Source organism: Belonocnema kinseyi, chromosome 7, assembly GCF_010883055.1.
Source record: "Belonocnema kinseyi isolate 2016_QV_RU_SX_M_011 chromosome 7, B_treatae_v1, whole genome shotgun sequence".
Lineage (NCBI taxonomy): Eukaryota > Metazoa > Arthropoda > Insecta > Hymenoptera > Cynipidae > Belonocnema > Belonocnema kinseyi.
In genome coordinates this window covers 3,285,784-3,300,796 of record NC_046663.1, presented here as the reverse complement: position 1 = coordinate 3,300,796, position 15,013 = coordinate 3,285,784, and the positions used below count along the sequence as shown (strand labels likewise).

Below are 15,013 nucleotides of genomic sequence, written 5' to 3'. Positions count from 1 at the left end.
TAATATTTTTTATCGAATTGAGTAAAATGGAAATATAGAGAATTCAGGATAAATTTAAACAAAATTTATGAAATTGAAAAAAAAAACAAGGAATTTAATACAATTTCCGTAAATTTAGAAAAATTTAAGAAAAACGCGAAAAATTCGATGAAATTGATAAAAATTCAAGTAAATTAAAATAATCAAAAAAATTCAAATTGATTTCAATAAAATTGGAGTGAATTAAGAAGAGTAGAAGGGAATTTAAAAGAATTTTTAATCAAATAATTTTGAAGAATTCAAGTTAATTAAAAATAATTCAGCAGGTGTTAAAAAAATGAAAAAAATTCGAAAGAATTAAAATTTCTTGTAAAGAATTCAGGATAAATTAATAATAATTTTTGAGGGCAAAATCAAAATTAATTCAAATGAGTTGACAACAAAATCCAAAATAATCCAACTGGTTTCAGTAAAATTATGAAATTCAGAAGAATTCGAATGCATATAATTAAAGACAATTTTTTTTATCGAATTAAGTAAATTGGGAATAAAATTTAAGTCAATTTAGAAAAATTCAAGAAAAATTTATTGAAATTTATAAAAATTCGATGAAATTTGTAAAAAATTCAAGTAAATTAAAATAATCCAAAAATATTCAAATTGATTTCATTAAAATTAGAGTGAATTTAGAAGAGTAGAAGGGAATTTAAAAGAAATTTCAATTAAAAAATTTACAAGTATTCAAGGTGATTAAAAATAATGCAGCAAAGGTTAAAAAAAAATCTGGAGCATTCTAAAGAACTCATTTTTTTAAAGAATTGAGGATAAATTAATAACAATATTTTAGGGTAAAGTGGAAATTAATTCAAATAAGTTGAAAAAATCCAAAATAATCCAACTCTGTTCAGTAAAATTATGACATCCTTATAATTTGAATGAATATAATTGAAGACAACGTTCAAAATAAAAAAAATGTTGATCGAATTTGATTAAAATGGGAATGAAGAGAATTTTTAAAAATACAAAACAAAAAAAAACAATGAATTAAGTTAAATTTTAGTACATTTCGAAAAAATTAACGAAATCGAGAAAAATGAATGAAATTTATGAAAATTCGAATGAATTAAAGAGATAAAAAATATTCAAGCTGCTTTCAGTAAAATTGGAATGGATTTAAAAGAGTAGAAGTTTAAAGGAATTCAAAAGTATTTGATAAAATGCCTATGAATTCAAAGTAAGTTTAAAAACCTCAAGATAAATTAAAAAAAAAACCGAAATATTTTGTTTACATCCATTTGATAGTGTAGAATTAAAAGAATTGAGAAGATTGAATTAAAAACAATTCAGCGAGATTGAAAAAAAATTGAAAGAATTCTAAAGAATTTCAGTTTTTTCACGAATTCAGCATAAATTAAGAATGATATTTTAGGGAAAATTCTAAATTAATTCAAATAAGTTGAAAAAAATCTAAAATATTTCACTCATATTAATAAAATTCGACGAATTCGTGAGGAATTCAAAAGAATTTTAGTAAATTGGAAACAAATTAATAATAAAAAAAGAATGAAACGTTGACTAAATTTAGAAAAAAATCAGGAAAACAAGAAGAATTCAATGAAATTCGTAAAAATTTAAATTAATTAAAAATAAATCACTAAGAGTGAAAAAAATTATGTGAATTAAAAAAAATATGAATTTTTTTTTTTTTTTGATTAATTTAGGATAATTTAATAATAATATTTTAGATTAAATTTTAAATTAATTTACATGAGTTGAAAAGATTTCAAATCTTTTCATCATTCAATAATATTGGAGTGAATTAAAAATAAATTCAAGGAAATTCAAAAGACTGGTGAAATTCATAAGAATTTTAATGTAATTAAAGACAATTTTTAAAATAAAAAAAAAATGTCTCTAGAAATGAGGGAAATGGAAATGATTAGAATTCAGGGCATATTTAACAGAATTTTAGTGATTTGAAAAAAAATTTGTTTAAAGAAAGAATTAAATCAAAATTGAGTCAATTTATAAAAAACTTATGGAAGACGAGAAGAAGTCGATGAAATTAATAAAAATTCAACTAAATTGAAAACAATTTTTAAAAATTTTCACAATTAATTTGGAATGTGCTGAGAAAAGTTCAAGGGAATTTGAGATAAATTAAAAATAATTCAAGTGAACAAAACGAAATGTTTAAAATAAAAAAAAATTAATTGAATGAAGTGGATTTCAAGGGAATTTCAGAAAATTCAGGATAGATACAAAAGAATTCAAAGAAATTAAAAAAAAAGTAAATAAATTTCAGAAATGATTGAGTTCTCTGTTTTAATTAATTGATATTTCTAAAATTCAAAAAGAACTAAGAGTATCGAGAGTCACTTTATTGCAAAATTAACCAAAAAAAAGTTACATTTTGAAACATTAGCGACAGAAATAAGTAATTTGCTAATAAAAAAAATAAATTGCCCATCACTGTTAAAATGTATTTAAATTAAAAAAATTTCTTTTCAGCATCGGATCTCCAGGAGCAACTTCTGACGGACAGTAAAAAATCGAACGAGCCTCTTTTACGCAGTAATTTCGATCCAACTCAGAAAGTAATTTCTCCGTCCGCGAGTATCAGATCCCGTCCACAGAGTTTCGCCCAAAAATTGCGAAGCACTGGCAAAAGTGTGAAGGGCTACATCAATTTGAGCGAGGGTGTCATCACCCCGAATTTCGGTGCAAGTCCAAGTGGTTCCGGTTTGGATAAATTTAGCATTTTGTCCGAGAAATGCAAGGATTCGTCGAAATTGGCGCCACGCTGCTGGAAAACGATTTACTACCTCCTGGATTTGTACGCAACGAAACCGGAAACGAAAACGGTCGCTCATCGATTCTCTGTTCCGGCTGATACGTCCGAAAGCAATTACAAAGGCGGAAAGAAGTATGAGGCGCTGAATGAAACGAAAGACACGGATATAGAAAAAGGAATAAATGCCGAAACTAGTTCCACCCCTGTACCTCCGCCAAGAGAGCTCAGTAAGTATTTAAAACTAAGAGGGATCAAAGTCAGTCATCCACTTTCCCCTTTTTTTTTAAATAAAAATATCCTGTAATTCTTATTTTTTAAGATTTTGGTCAAATTTGACCATTTTTGAAGCTGGGATTAATTTTTGAAGAAGAATTTTTTTTAAAAATGATGGAATTATAACGAAATAGTTGCGTTTCCAAACATAAAATCTAATGTTTTACTGTAAAAGACAAATTTTCAACTAAAAAAGATTAATTTCCCACTAAAAATGAAATAGTTAGATTTTCAATTAATAAACTTCATTTTTCAACCAAATGGTTCAATTTTTTTACAAATTATTTCAATTTTGGACCAAAAAATAGGCTTTTTTAATCAAGAAAATTATTTTTCTACGGAAAAGATGAATTTGTAACCCAAAACGACGAATTTTTAAACAAAAAGGCGAAAATTTTCAAACAAAAAATTGACATCTTCACCAAGTTGTTGAATTTTATACAAGGTAGATTTTTTTCTGATACATGATTCAATTTTCAACCAGAAACATGCATTTTAAACAAAATGCACGAATTTTTACATTTTCAAGTTAAATAATTAATTTTGTACACGCAAAAAAAAGTATTTTTAACAAAATAGCTTAATTTTCATCCAAAAAAGATGAATTTTTAACGCAGTAATTGAATTTCCACTTAAAAAGATTAATTTTTCACCAAAAATGAAATAGTTATTTTTTCAATTTTATGTTTTTACAATAAAAAAAAGTAATTTCCGGCAAAAAGTTTATTTTTCTACCAAAAAGTTGAATTTTAAACTAAGAAGATTTGTTTTTTATCTAAAAGATGAATTTTCTACAAAATCCATGCATTTTAAATAAATTAGTTGAATTTTCATCTGATAAAGGTTAATTTTTCACCAAAAATGTAATGTTTTACTGTAAAAGACCAATTTTCAACTAAAAAAGACTAATTTTCCAACAAAAATGAAATAGTTACATTTTCAATTGAAAAACTTAAATTTTCAACAAAATAGTTCAATTTTTTTACAAAATATTTCAATTTTGGACCAAAAAATAGGCTTTTTTAACCAAGAAAATTATTTTTCTACGGAAAATATGAATTTTTAATAAAATGCATAAATTTGTAACTCAAAACGATGAATTTTCAACAAAAAGGCGAAATTTTCAAACAAAAAATTGACAACTTCACCAAATTGTTGAATTTTATACAAGGTAGATTTTTTTCTGATACATCATTCAATTTACAACCAAAAACATGAATTTTAGACAAAATGCACGAATTTTTACATTTTCAAGTTAAATAATTAATTTTGTACACGCAAAAAAAAAGAATTTTCAACAAAATAGTTTAATTTTCAGCCAAAAAAGATGAATTTCTAACCAAAAAGATTTGTTTTCTACCAAAAAAGTGAATTTTCAACGTACTAGTTGAATTTCAATTAAAAAAAGTTTTATTTTCGACCAAAAATGGAATAGTTATTTTTTCAATTTTATGTTTTTACATTAAAAAAAAAACATTTTCGGCAAAAAGTTTAGTTTTCTACCAAGAAAGATTTGTTTTTTACCTAAAAGATGAATTTTCAACAAAATCCATGCATTTCAAATAAAGCAGGTGAATTTTCATCTGATAAAGGTTAATTTTTCACCAAAAATGGAATGTTTTAATGTAAAATACCAATTTTCAACTAAAAAAGATTAATTTTCCAACAAAAATGCAATAGTTACATTTCCAATTAAAAAACTTGAATTTTCAATAAAATAAGTCAATTTTTTACAAAATATTAATATTTTGGACCAACAAATAGGAATTTTTAACCAAGAAAATTATTTTTCTACAGAAAATCTGAATTTTTAATAAAATGCATAAATTTTTAACCCAAAACGACGCATTTTCAACAAAAAGGCGAAATTTTCAAACAAAAATTTGACAACTTCACCAAATTGTTGAATTTTATACAAGGTAGATTTTTTTCTGATACATCATTCAATTTTCAAACAAAAACATGAATTTTCAACCAAGAAAATTTGTTTTCTACCAAAAAGATGAATTTCAAATCAAGAGGTTTTATTTTTTTTTTACCTGAAAGATGAATTTTCAACAAAATCCATGCATTTTAAATAAAGTAGTTGAATTTTCATCTGATAAAAATTAATTTTTCACCAAAAATGAAATGTTTTACTCTAAAAGACAAATTTTCATAAAAATGCATTAATTTTCAATATAGTGGTTGAATTTTCAACAACAAAAAAATTAATTTTCCACCAAAAAAGAAATAGTTACATTTTATGAAATACTTAATTTTTCAACAAAATAGTTCAATTTTTTACAAAATATTTAAATTTTGAACCAAAACTATGAATTTTTAACCAAAGAAAATTATTCTTCTACGTAAAAGTTGAATTTTCAATAAAATGCATAGATTTTTTACCCACAACGATGATTTTAAACAAAAAGGTGAAATTTTGTAACAAAAAATTGACATCTTCACCAAATTGTTGAATTTTATACAAGGTCGATTTTTTTTCAAATAAATAATTCGATTTTCAACCAAAAACATGAATTTTCGACCAAGAAAAAATTTTTTTCTACCAAAAAGATCAATTTAACTTTTTGCCGAAAATGACTTTTTTGTGTTGTAAAAACTTAAAATTAAAAATGTAATTATTCCAGTTTTAATTTTTAGTTTTTCCAATAAAAAAGTCATTTTTGAAAAAAAGTTCAATTTTCTACCAAAAAGTTGAATTTTAAACTAAGAAGATATGTTTTTTACCTAAAAGATGAATTTTCTGCAAAAGCCATGCATTTTAAATAAATTAGTTGAATTTTCATCTGATAAAAATTAATTTTTCACCAAAAATGGAATGTTTTAATGTAAAAGACTAATTTTCAAGTAAAAAAGATTAATTTTCCAACAAAAATGAAATAATTACATTTTCAATTGAAAAACTTCAATTTTGGACTAAAAAATAGGCATATTTAACCAAGAAAATTATTTTTCTACGGAAAATATGAATTTTGAATAAAATGCATACATTTTTAACCCAAAACGACGAATTTTCAACAAAAAGGCGAAATTTTCAAATAAACAATTGATATCTTCACCAAATTGTTGAATTTTATACAAGGTAGGTTTTTAAAAATAAATAATTCGATTTTCAACCAAAAAGATGAATTTTCGACCAAGAAAATTCGTTTTCTACCAAAAAGATCAATTTAACTTTTTGCCGAAAATGACTTTTTTGTGTTGTAAAAACTTAAAATTAAAAATGTAATTATTCCAGTTTTAATTTTTAGTTTTTCCCATAAAAAAGTCATTTTTGAAAAAAAGTTCAATTTTCTACCAAAAAGTTGAATTTTAAACTAAGAAGATATGTTTTTTACCTAAAAGATGAATTTTCTGCAAAAGCCATGCATTTTAAATAAATTAGTTGAATTTTCATCTGATAAAGATTAATTTTTCACAAAAAATTGATTTTTTTACTAAAAAAAAAACAATTTTCAACAAAAACTTTAATTTTTCTACCAAAAAATGATGCATTTTCAACCAAGAAGATTTTTTTGTACCTGAATTATGCATTTTTTACAAAATGCATGTATTTTTAATGAAGTTGTTCAATTTTTATGTACAAAAAGATAATTTTCCACCAAAAATAGAATAGTTAAATTTTCAAATGATTACTTAATTATTTTCTAAATAACACAATCTCAAACAAAATGGTTAAATTTTCAACCAAAAAATGGCTATTTTAATAAAATTGTTGAATTTTGTATAAAAGTAGATTATTTTAAAATATATAGTTCAATTTTCAACTAGAAACATGCATATTCAGCGAAGAAGATAAATTTTCTACCAAATAATAATAAGTTGCAACAAAATAAATTCTTTTTAAGCAAGTAGTAGAATTTTCAACTAAAGAAGTATAATTTTCTAGCAAAAAGACCAATTTTCAACAAGTTACATAATTTTTCAACTAAAGAGTTGAATTTATAAACTAAATCTTTCAATAATATAGTTTAATTTGCAACCAAATAGATGATTTTTCTACTAAAATTATTAACCTTCACCGAACGAAAAGAAAAATTATTTTTTGAGAAAGGAGTTCAACTTTCAACGAAGGAGTTGATTTTTCAACCTAAAACGATCATGCTGGTATTTCTTCAAAAAGGATTTTAATGAAAAATAAAAAAATATGCAATCGAATCAAATAAGTTAATTTTCAACCAAAAAAAATGAGTTTTCAAACAAATATTTAAATTTGATTAAAAAGCAATCATTTTCAATTTTTTAGAATAGTCGAATTTTCCACAAAACAGATGAATTTCCAAGCAAACAATTGAATTGTCAACTAAAATTATGAATCTTCAACAAAAAAATGAGTTTTTAATAAAGTAGTTCAACTTTATACCAATGAGTTAAATTTTCAACCTAAAAAACTGAAAGATTTCAAAAAGATAAAAAAATTTTCGCAAGGATTTCGGATAGATAAAAAAAGATTTCAATAATTCACAAATATTATCAACTATTGTTAAAATATTTGAAATATTTCGCAAATATCCTCAAAGATATTAGAAAGATTTCAATGATTTCACAAATATTACAAAATATTTCAAAAATAGTCAAAAAATTTCCTAAGACACCTGAAACATTTCACGAACATTTCAATAATTTTTGTTAAGGATTTCAAAGATTTCAAATATTTTAGAAAGGTTTCGGATAGATTAAAAATATTTTACAAAGACTTCAATAATTTCAAAAATACTTCCAAAGATATCAGAAAGATATTTGCAAAATTTTACGAAGATTTCAATGATTTTCTAAGGATTTCGCAAAGATTTCAAAGCTTTTAAATAGATTTTAATTTTCAATAATTTTACAAATGTTATCAAATATTTCGATAAAATTACAATAATTTTCCAAAGATTTTAAAAAGTTTAGAATAATTCTAACGATTTCAGATAGATTAAAAAGATTTCACAGAGTTTTCAATTATTTCACGAATATTACAAACTATTGTTAAGATATCTGAAATGTTTCGTTAATATCTTCAATGATATTAGAAAAATTTCAATGATTTCCTAAAGATATGAAAGATTTCGAAAATACTTCAAATATATCGCAAAGCTTTTTTATAAATTTAAAAGATTTTACAGAGACTTCAATAATTTCACAAATATTTCAAAAATATTGGAATATTTCGCAAACATTTCCTGAAATACCTGAAACATTTCAATAATTTTTTAAGGATTTCAAAGATTTCAAATATTTTGCAAAGGTTTCGGAGAGATTAAAAATATTTTATAAAGGCTTCAATAATTTCAAAAATATTTCCAAATACTTCAATAAAATCGCAATGATTTCCTAAAGTATTCAAAGATTTTACAGAAATGTTTGTAATTGAATTACAAAGAGACTCACGAAGCCAAAAATTTTTTAAATAATTTCTTTAAACATTTTTTCAATACAAAATATGTCGAAGTGAAGTTTTTTTAAAACTTAATTGTATAACCCTTTTGTGAATATAAGATTTCGGGCCATGAACTAGGTAAACCATATCGAATTTAAGGAGTTTGAGGCAAATCTTATTTTAAATTTGCCATTAGTTTTGTAAAATAAATTTATTTAAACAATTTTTTAAAATGAATTATTGCTAATTTTAATTTTTTTCATAAAATAAATTTTAAAATCTAATTATACTTTAAAAAATATGTCCGAAGCAGTATATTTTATATTTAAAATACAATTTCTTACAGCCATATGACTAAATAAATAATTTTGCATAATCTGTATTAAATCCTAATAAGGCTTTTAACGTCTATAAGAAAATTAATACTAATACAAATACAATATATGTTAACCAAAGGGGTTTTCGTGCGCTAATTTCAGTTTGTCATTAGTTTTGCAAAAAAAATTTGTTTAAACTATGTGTTTAAACAAATTATTCGTCACCTTTTTCTCCTATTTTTGGGTTTCTCATCTTTTGTACCTTTTTTCAATTGAAAAAGTAACATTTTATTCAAAATTACAACTTGCACACCAAATAAAGTTTTTATTACACTTTCCTAATTGACGAATATTGAACCAAATAATCGAATTTTCAAACGGAAGAGTTTAAACTTCAACCAGGAAGAGTTGTGTTTTCAAACGTAATTTTTAATTTGAAAATATGAATATTTTATAATCCAGTTTAATTTTGAAGCAAGGAAGACGGATTTTCAACTAAAAATATGACTTTTCTAACAAATGAGGATTTTTACACCAAAAGAATGGATTTTCTATCCAAAAATACAAGTCTTCAATAAATCAGTTGAAATTTTGATAAAGAAAGATTACTTTTTAAGAAAATAGTGGAATTTTCAACTAAATACTAGAATTTCTAACCAAGAGATGAATTTTTTTTTTAGCAAATAGTTGAATTTGCCACCCAAAAAGACGATTTTTCAAGTAAGAGATAAATTTCAATACAAAAAGAATGATTTTTCGACAAAAAAATATGTCTTTTTAAAAAAATAGTTGAAGTCAGATTGATTCTGGAACTTTTTTGTTTTGTTTTTAATCAAAAGAACTAACTTTCATTCAAGAAAGATAAATTTTGAACCAAATAATAGATTTTTGGAATCAAGAGAGTAATTTTAAACAAAAAAAGGTGGCTTTTTAAGGAACTAGTGGAATTTTAAATAAAATAATTAAACTTGCAACGAATTTGTGGAATTTTGAACTAAACACCAAAAATAGAATATTTGACTTTAATAAAAATTATTAACTCTCTAACATAAAAGGTGAATTTGTAACAACTAAAAAAAAAAGATTTTTCCACTGAAAGATAAATTTTCAACCAAAAAATATTAGTAAAAGAGATTATTTCTTAAACAAAAATACAATATAAGACTTTTTAAATAAAAGGAATTAATTTTCAATCAAAAAAGATAAATTTCCAATAAAAAAATATGCACTTTTTACAAAAGTATAAATTTTCGACCAAAAACGATGAATTTTTCAAAATAATCGTTGAATTTTCACAAAAAGTATGTTTTTTTAATCCAAAGAGATTATTTCTTAAACAAAAATACAATATAAGACTTTTTAAATAAAAAGAATTAATTTTCAACCAAAAAAAGTTGAATTTTCTACCAAACAATATAAATATTTGACAAAAAACGATTTTTTTAAACGAAAGACTTTAATTATCAACAAAATAATTTAAATCTTAAAACAAATAGTAGAATTTGTAACCAAAAAATAGAGCTTTCAACCAAAAAAATGATTAATTGATCATTCCACTCCTTGGTTGAAAGTTGAACGAATTTTTTCAAATTTCATTTTTTTTCGTTAAAGATTCCTAATTTTAGTTGTAAGTTCGTTTTTTGGTTAAAAAATAAAATTAACCATTCTTTTTGTTGCAAAAATATATTTTTTTCAACTGCAAATTCAAATATTTCGTTAAAAACGTCAACTGATTCATTGTAAATAAACTTTTTTGTTGCTATTTCTTGTTCTAATTTTCAAAATTAAATTGTTTTATAGAGAATTAGGCTTTTTGTCTGCAAAATTCAACAAACTGTTTTTTGTTTTTAATTAAAATTTTGTTGTGTAAACATCAACTATAAGATTTTTCGATAAACATTAATATTTTTTGTTGAAAATTCAAGAGTTTGGTTAACATTATTTCTCGTTCTTGACTGAAACATTTTTCTTGGAAGAAAATTCATTTTTTGGTGGAAACGTCATCTCTTTTTGAGTTTTTGGTTAAAAATGCAACTTTTTAGTTGAAGATTTATCAATTTTGGTTGAGGATTAGACTATTTTATTGAAAATTAAAAAATTTGTTATAAAAGTAACTATTTGGTACAAAATTCAACTTTTTTTTGTAGAAAATTCGTTTTTTATTGCTGTTTTATTAATTGAAAATTAATTTTTCTTCATAGAAATTCATCTACTTAATTATTCGATTAAAAATTGAACTTTTATGGCTTAAAAATACAGACTATTTATCTTTTGTGCTTGAAAATTTAACCTCTTTGAAACGGATTTAACTAAGAGGCAAACAATTGAATGTACTTGTAAAAAAAAAAAGTTTTTTTCTTTAATTTGAAAATTATTTCTCAGTGGGAATGTAAATACTCAATTTTTCAGGGTGGCCTTTTTAATCTAAGGAAAAAATGTCCGGTCATCTCCCGGTTTACATCAAATTACAACATGTTTGTTTGTCTTATTTAACATTTTTTTATCACCTATTTGCCACCTGTTTTAGAAAAAAATGTCACCTTTTTTGAAAACAATAGGTACTGTGATTATTTAGCGAATAAAAATTTTCTCTCTAGATTTGGTGACTGGTGAAAGAACAAGACTGATTATCTTCGGAGTAGCTAGGATTCATAGGACCAGACTTTTAGCCACTTTGAGTGGTTTGAAGCTGGAAGCAGAGATAACGAGTCTGCATGCGAGTTTAACTTGTCGGAAAAAGTCGCGACCGGCGAGTCTCGAGTGCAGTCTGACGGGCCAAGTCGGCCGGACAATGATAGTTTTGCTAGAAGGCGTAGCACCCAATCAGCAAACGGTGGTCAAAGTAACAGTGGGAAAGTCGCAAGCTTTGTACTCGAGTGTCACTAGAAAACAGAAGGATAAAAACAGTGGCTTACTGACTGTGGGCGCTGTAAATATTGACATTCCGCAGCATCCAGTTGCTCTGCATGGAATGATGACCAGGGGAAGCAAACAACTCTCTTCAACCCTTCAGGTAATTCAGTTCATTCAGTTCATTCAGTTATAGTTTTTTTTTTTCTAACATTTTTTCTTCCTTCAAATTCCGGTGGAATTCAATAAAATATGAAAATCTAGGACTTCATTTTGATTTATTCACTTTGTCGACATTTAAGCTCCTAATTCAGGGTGACCGTTCAAACCAAGAAAATTATTTTTTTAACAAAAAAGGAGAGTTTCCAACTGAAAAAGATGTATTTTAATCAAATGGAAAAGTTATATTTTCAGTCAAAAAATCAATTTTGAACAAACAAACAAAAAGGTTTGTCCACTAAACTGGTGAATTTTCAACCAAAGACATGAGCCTTCTATAAAAGAAAAATAAATTTTTGACAATGTTACACTAGTACCCAAGTGATTTTATTTTCATTTAAAAAATATTAATATTCAACAAAATAGTTCATCTTTGAAATATATATGAATTTTCTACTAAAATATAAATGTTAAAAAAAAAGAATTATTATTTCCTAACACAAGAAATTCTACCAAATCTTTTAAACAAAATAGCGAATAATAATAATTTTTAAACCAAAGAGTTGAGTTTTCATTCAAAAAATGGAAATTTCTACTAAAATAGATGAATTTTTAAATCAAAAAGATACATTTTCAAAAAAATGTTGAATTTTCTGTTAAAAAAGATTTCAGTTGCTTTTCTGGGTCAAGATATGAATGTTTAAACAAGAAATAAGTTTCTACGAAAAAAATTGAATATTCAATCCAAAATTACGAATTACTAACCAAAATGGTTCACTTTTTCACAAAAGTATTAAATATTCTACCAAAAGGTTATATTAAAAAAAAATGAAATTACTCTTAAAACAAATAATTTTTTTTCATTGTAAAAAAATAGTTGAATTTTTATCCAAAAAGATTCCAGTTGACTTTGCATGATAAAATATGAATTTGAAATAAAAGAGGCGAATTTTTTTAACGAAAATCGATGTATTTTTGACAAAATATTTGAATTCTCTACCAAACAGTTGCATTTTGAGCCGAAATAGATTAAATTTCTCGTAAAATTAGTGAATTTTTATTAAAAAAAAAAATTTAACGAAAATAGTTGAAATTTCTTCCAAAAAAAAATTGCAGTTGGTATTTCAAGATCAAAATATGAATTTTTTTTACAAAAAACAAGTTTCTACGGAAAAAATTTAATTTGTGATCCAAAAAGAAGAATTTTTGCAACTATAAAGGATGCCCTTTTAACAAAATATAGTTAAAATTTCAACTAAACAGTTGCACTTTTGTTCAAGAAAGATGACATTTTTCTTTAAAAAATTTTAATTAAATTTTGCTAGTAGTAGTTGGATTTTCAACCCGAAAAAATGTCAGTTCTTTTTTCAAAACCAAATTATTAACTTTATATAAAAAGTAAATTTTTAACAAAACAGCAGAATTTTCAACTAAAAACTATGACTTTTCTACTAATCAAAAAGACAAACAACCAAAAAAAAATTGAATTGTCAACCGAACAGTTCACTTTTCAATACCAAAATAAGAATTGTAAAAAATGAGTTAACTTTCGGCTAACTATCTGACTTTTTAACCGAAATACATGGCTTTTTAACAAGATGCTTAAATTTCCAATGAAACAGTTGCGTTTTTCCCCAAGAAAAATGAAAATTCTACAAAAACAGATGAATTTTTAAACAAAAAATAAGATTCTGCGGAAAAAATTTAATTTTCATTCAAAAAAAGACGAATTTTTAACCAAAAAGAATGAATTTTCAACAAAATTGTTAAATACTCTACCAAATAGTTGCATTTTTATAAAAAAAATATGAAATTTCTCTTAAAACAGATGATATTTTATTAAATATTAACTTTCAATAAAATAGTTAAACTTTCAACCAAAGAGATAAATTTTCTACTAAAAAGTATAAATCTGAAAAAGTGATCCAACCAAATTTTTCGAACAAAATAATTGAATACTTAAGCGAAGAAGAATTTTTTATCAAAAAATTACATTCTTAAAGAAAGAAAAATTTACTAAAACAGGTGAATTTTTAAATCAAAAAGATAAGTTTTCAAAAAAGTAGTTGTATTTTCTGTTAAAAAAGAGTTCAGTTTACTCTTCACGATCAAAATGTGAATTTTTCGAGAAAAATAAAGTTTCTACGAAAAAAAAAATTGAATTTCGAATCCAAAAAGACCAATTTTTAAACAAAAAGGATAACTTTTTAATATAAGTGTTAAATTCTATAACAAATAGTTGCATTTTTATCCAAAAAAGAAGACCTTTCTTTTATAAAGGATGATTTTTTTTTTAATTATAAAAAAATAGTTGAATTTTCGTCCAAAAAAGATTCCAGTTGACTTTTCAAGATCAAAATATAAACTTCTAATAAAAACTAAGTTTTGCGAAAAAATTAAATTTTTAATTGAAAAATAAGATTTTTTTCAACAAAAAAGGATGAATTTCTAAAAAAATAATTGAATTCTCCACCAAGTAGTTGCATTTTTATCCAAAAAAGATGGAATTTTGCTTAAAACCGATGAAATTTAATTTTTACAAAATTTCAAATAAACAGTTGAATTTTCATTAAAAAAGATTTCAGTTGACTTTTCAAAATCAAAAAATGAATTTTTAAACAAAAAATAAGTTTTCTGCGAAAAAAATTGAATTTTCCATTCAAGATGACGAATTTTGTCGAGTAGCAGCGATGACTTTTTAACAAAATTGTCTAATTCTCTACTAAAAAGTTGCAATTTTATCCAAAAAAGATAAAATTTCTCTTAATACAGATGAACTTTTAATTAAAAACAAAAAATTTCAACTAAATAGTTAAATTTTCATTAAAATTAGTTTCTAGTTGACTTTTCAAAATCAAAACATGAATTTTTAATAAAAAAATAAGTTTTTTCGATAAAAGTGAATTTTCAATCCAAAATGAGTAATTTTTTCGATTAAAACGATGACTGTTTAACACAATTGTTTAATTCTCTACTAAAAAGTTGCAATTTTATCCAAAAATGATGACATTTCTCTTAAAACTGATGAAATTTTAATTTTAAAGAATTTTTGCAAATAAATAGTTGAATTTTCATTAAAAAAAGATTCTAGTTGGCTTTTAAAAATCAAAATATGAATTTTTAAACAAAAAATGAGTTTCTGCGAGAAAAAATTGAATTTTCTATAAAAAAGACGAATTTTTCCACCAAACAGAAAGAATTTTTTACAAAATATTTGAATCCTCTACCAAATAGTTTGATTTCCATCCAAAAAAGATAAAATTTCTCTGAAAACAG

General features: G+C 23.6%; 1 protein-coding gene across 1 annotated transcript in view; it reads left to right on the top strand.

Moving 5' to 3' along the window:
• The window catches only part of LOC117175918 (transmembrane protein KIAA1109-like), a 178,513-nt gene that overhangs the window by 162,047 nt on the left and 1,453 nt on the right, over window positions 1-15,013 (top strand). Inside the window, exons 26-27 of the mRNA XM_033365766.1 lie at window positions 2,491-3,000; window positions 11,326-11,741. Of these exons, the coding sequence (XP_033221657.1) occupies window positions 2,491-3,000; window positions 11,326-11,741 (926 nt within the window). The remainder of the gene's footprint in view (window positions 1-2,490; window positions 3,001-11,325; window positions 11,742-15,013) is intronic.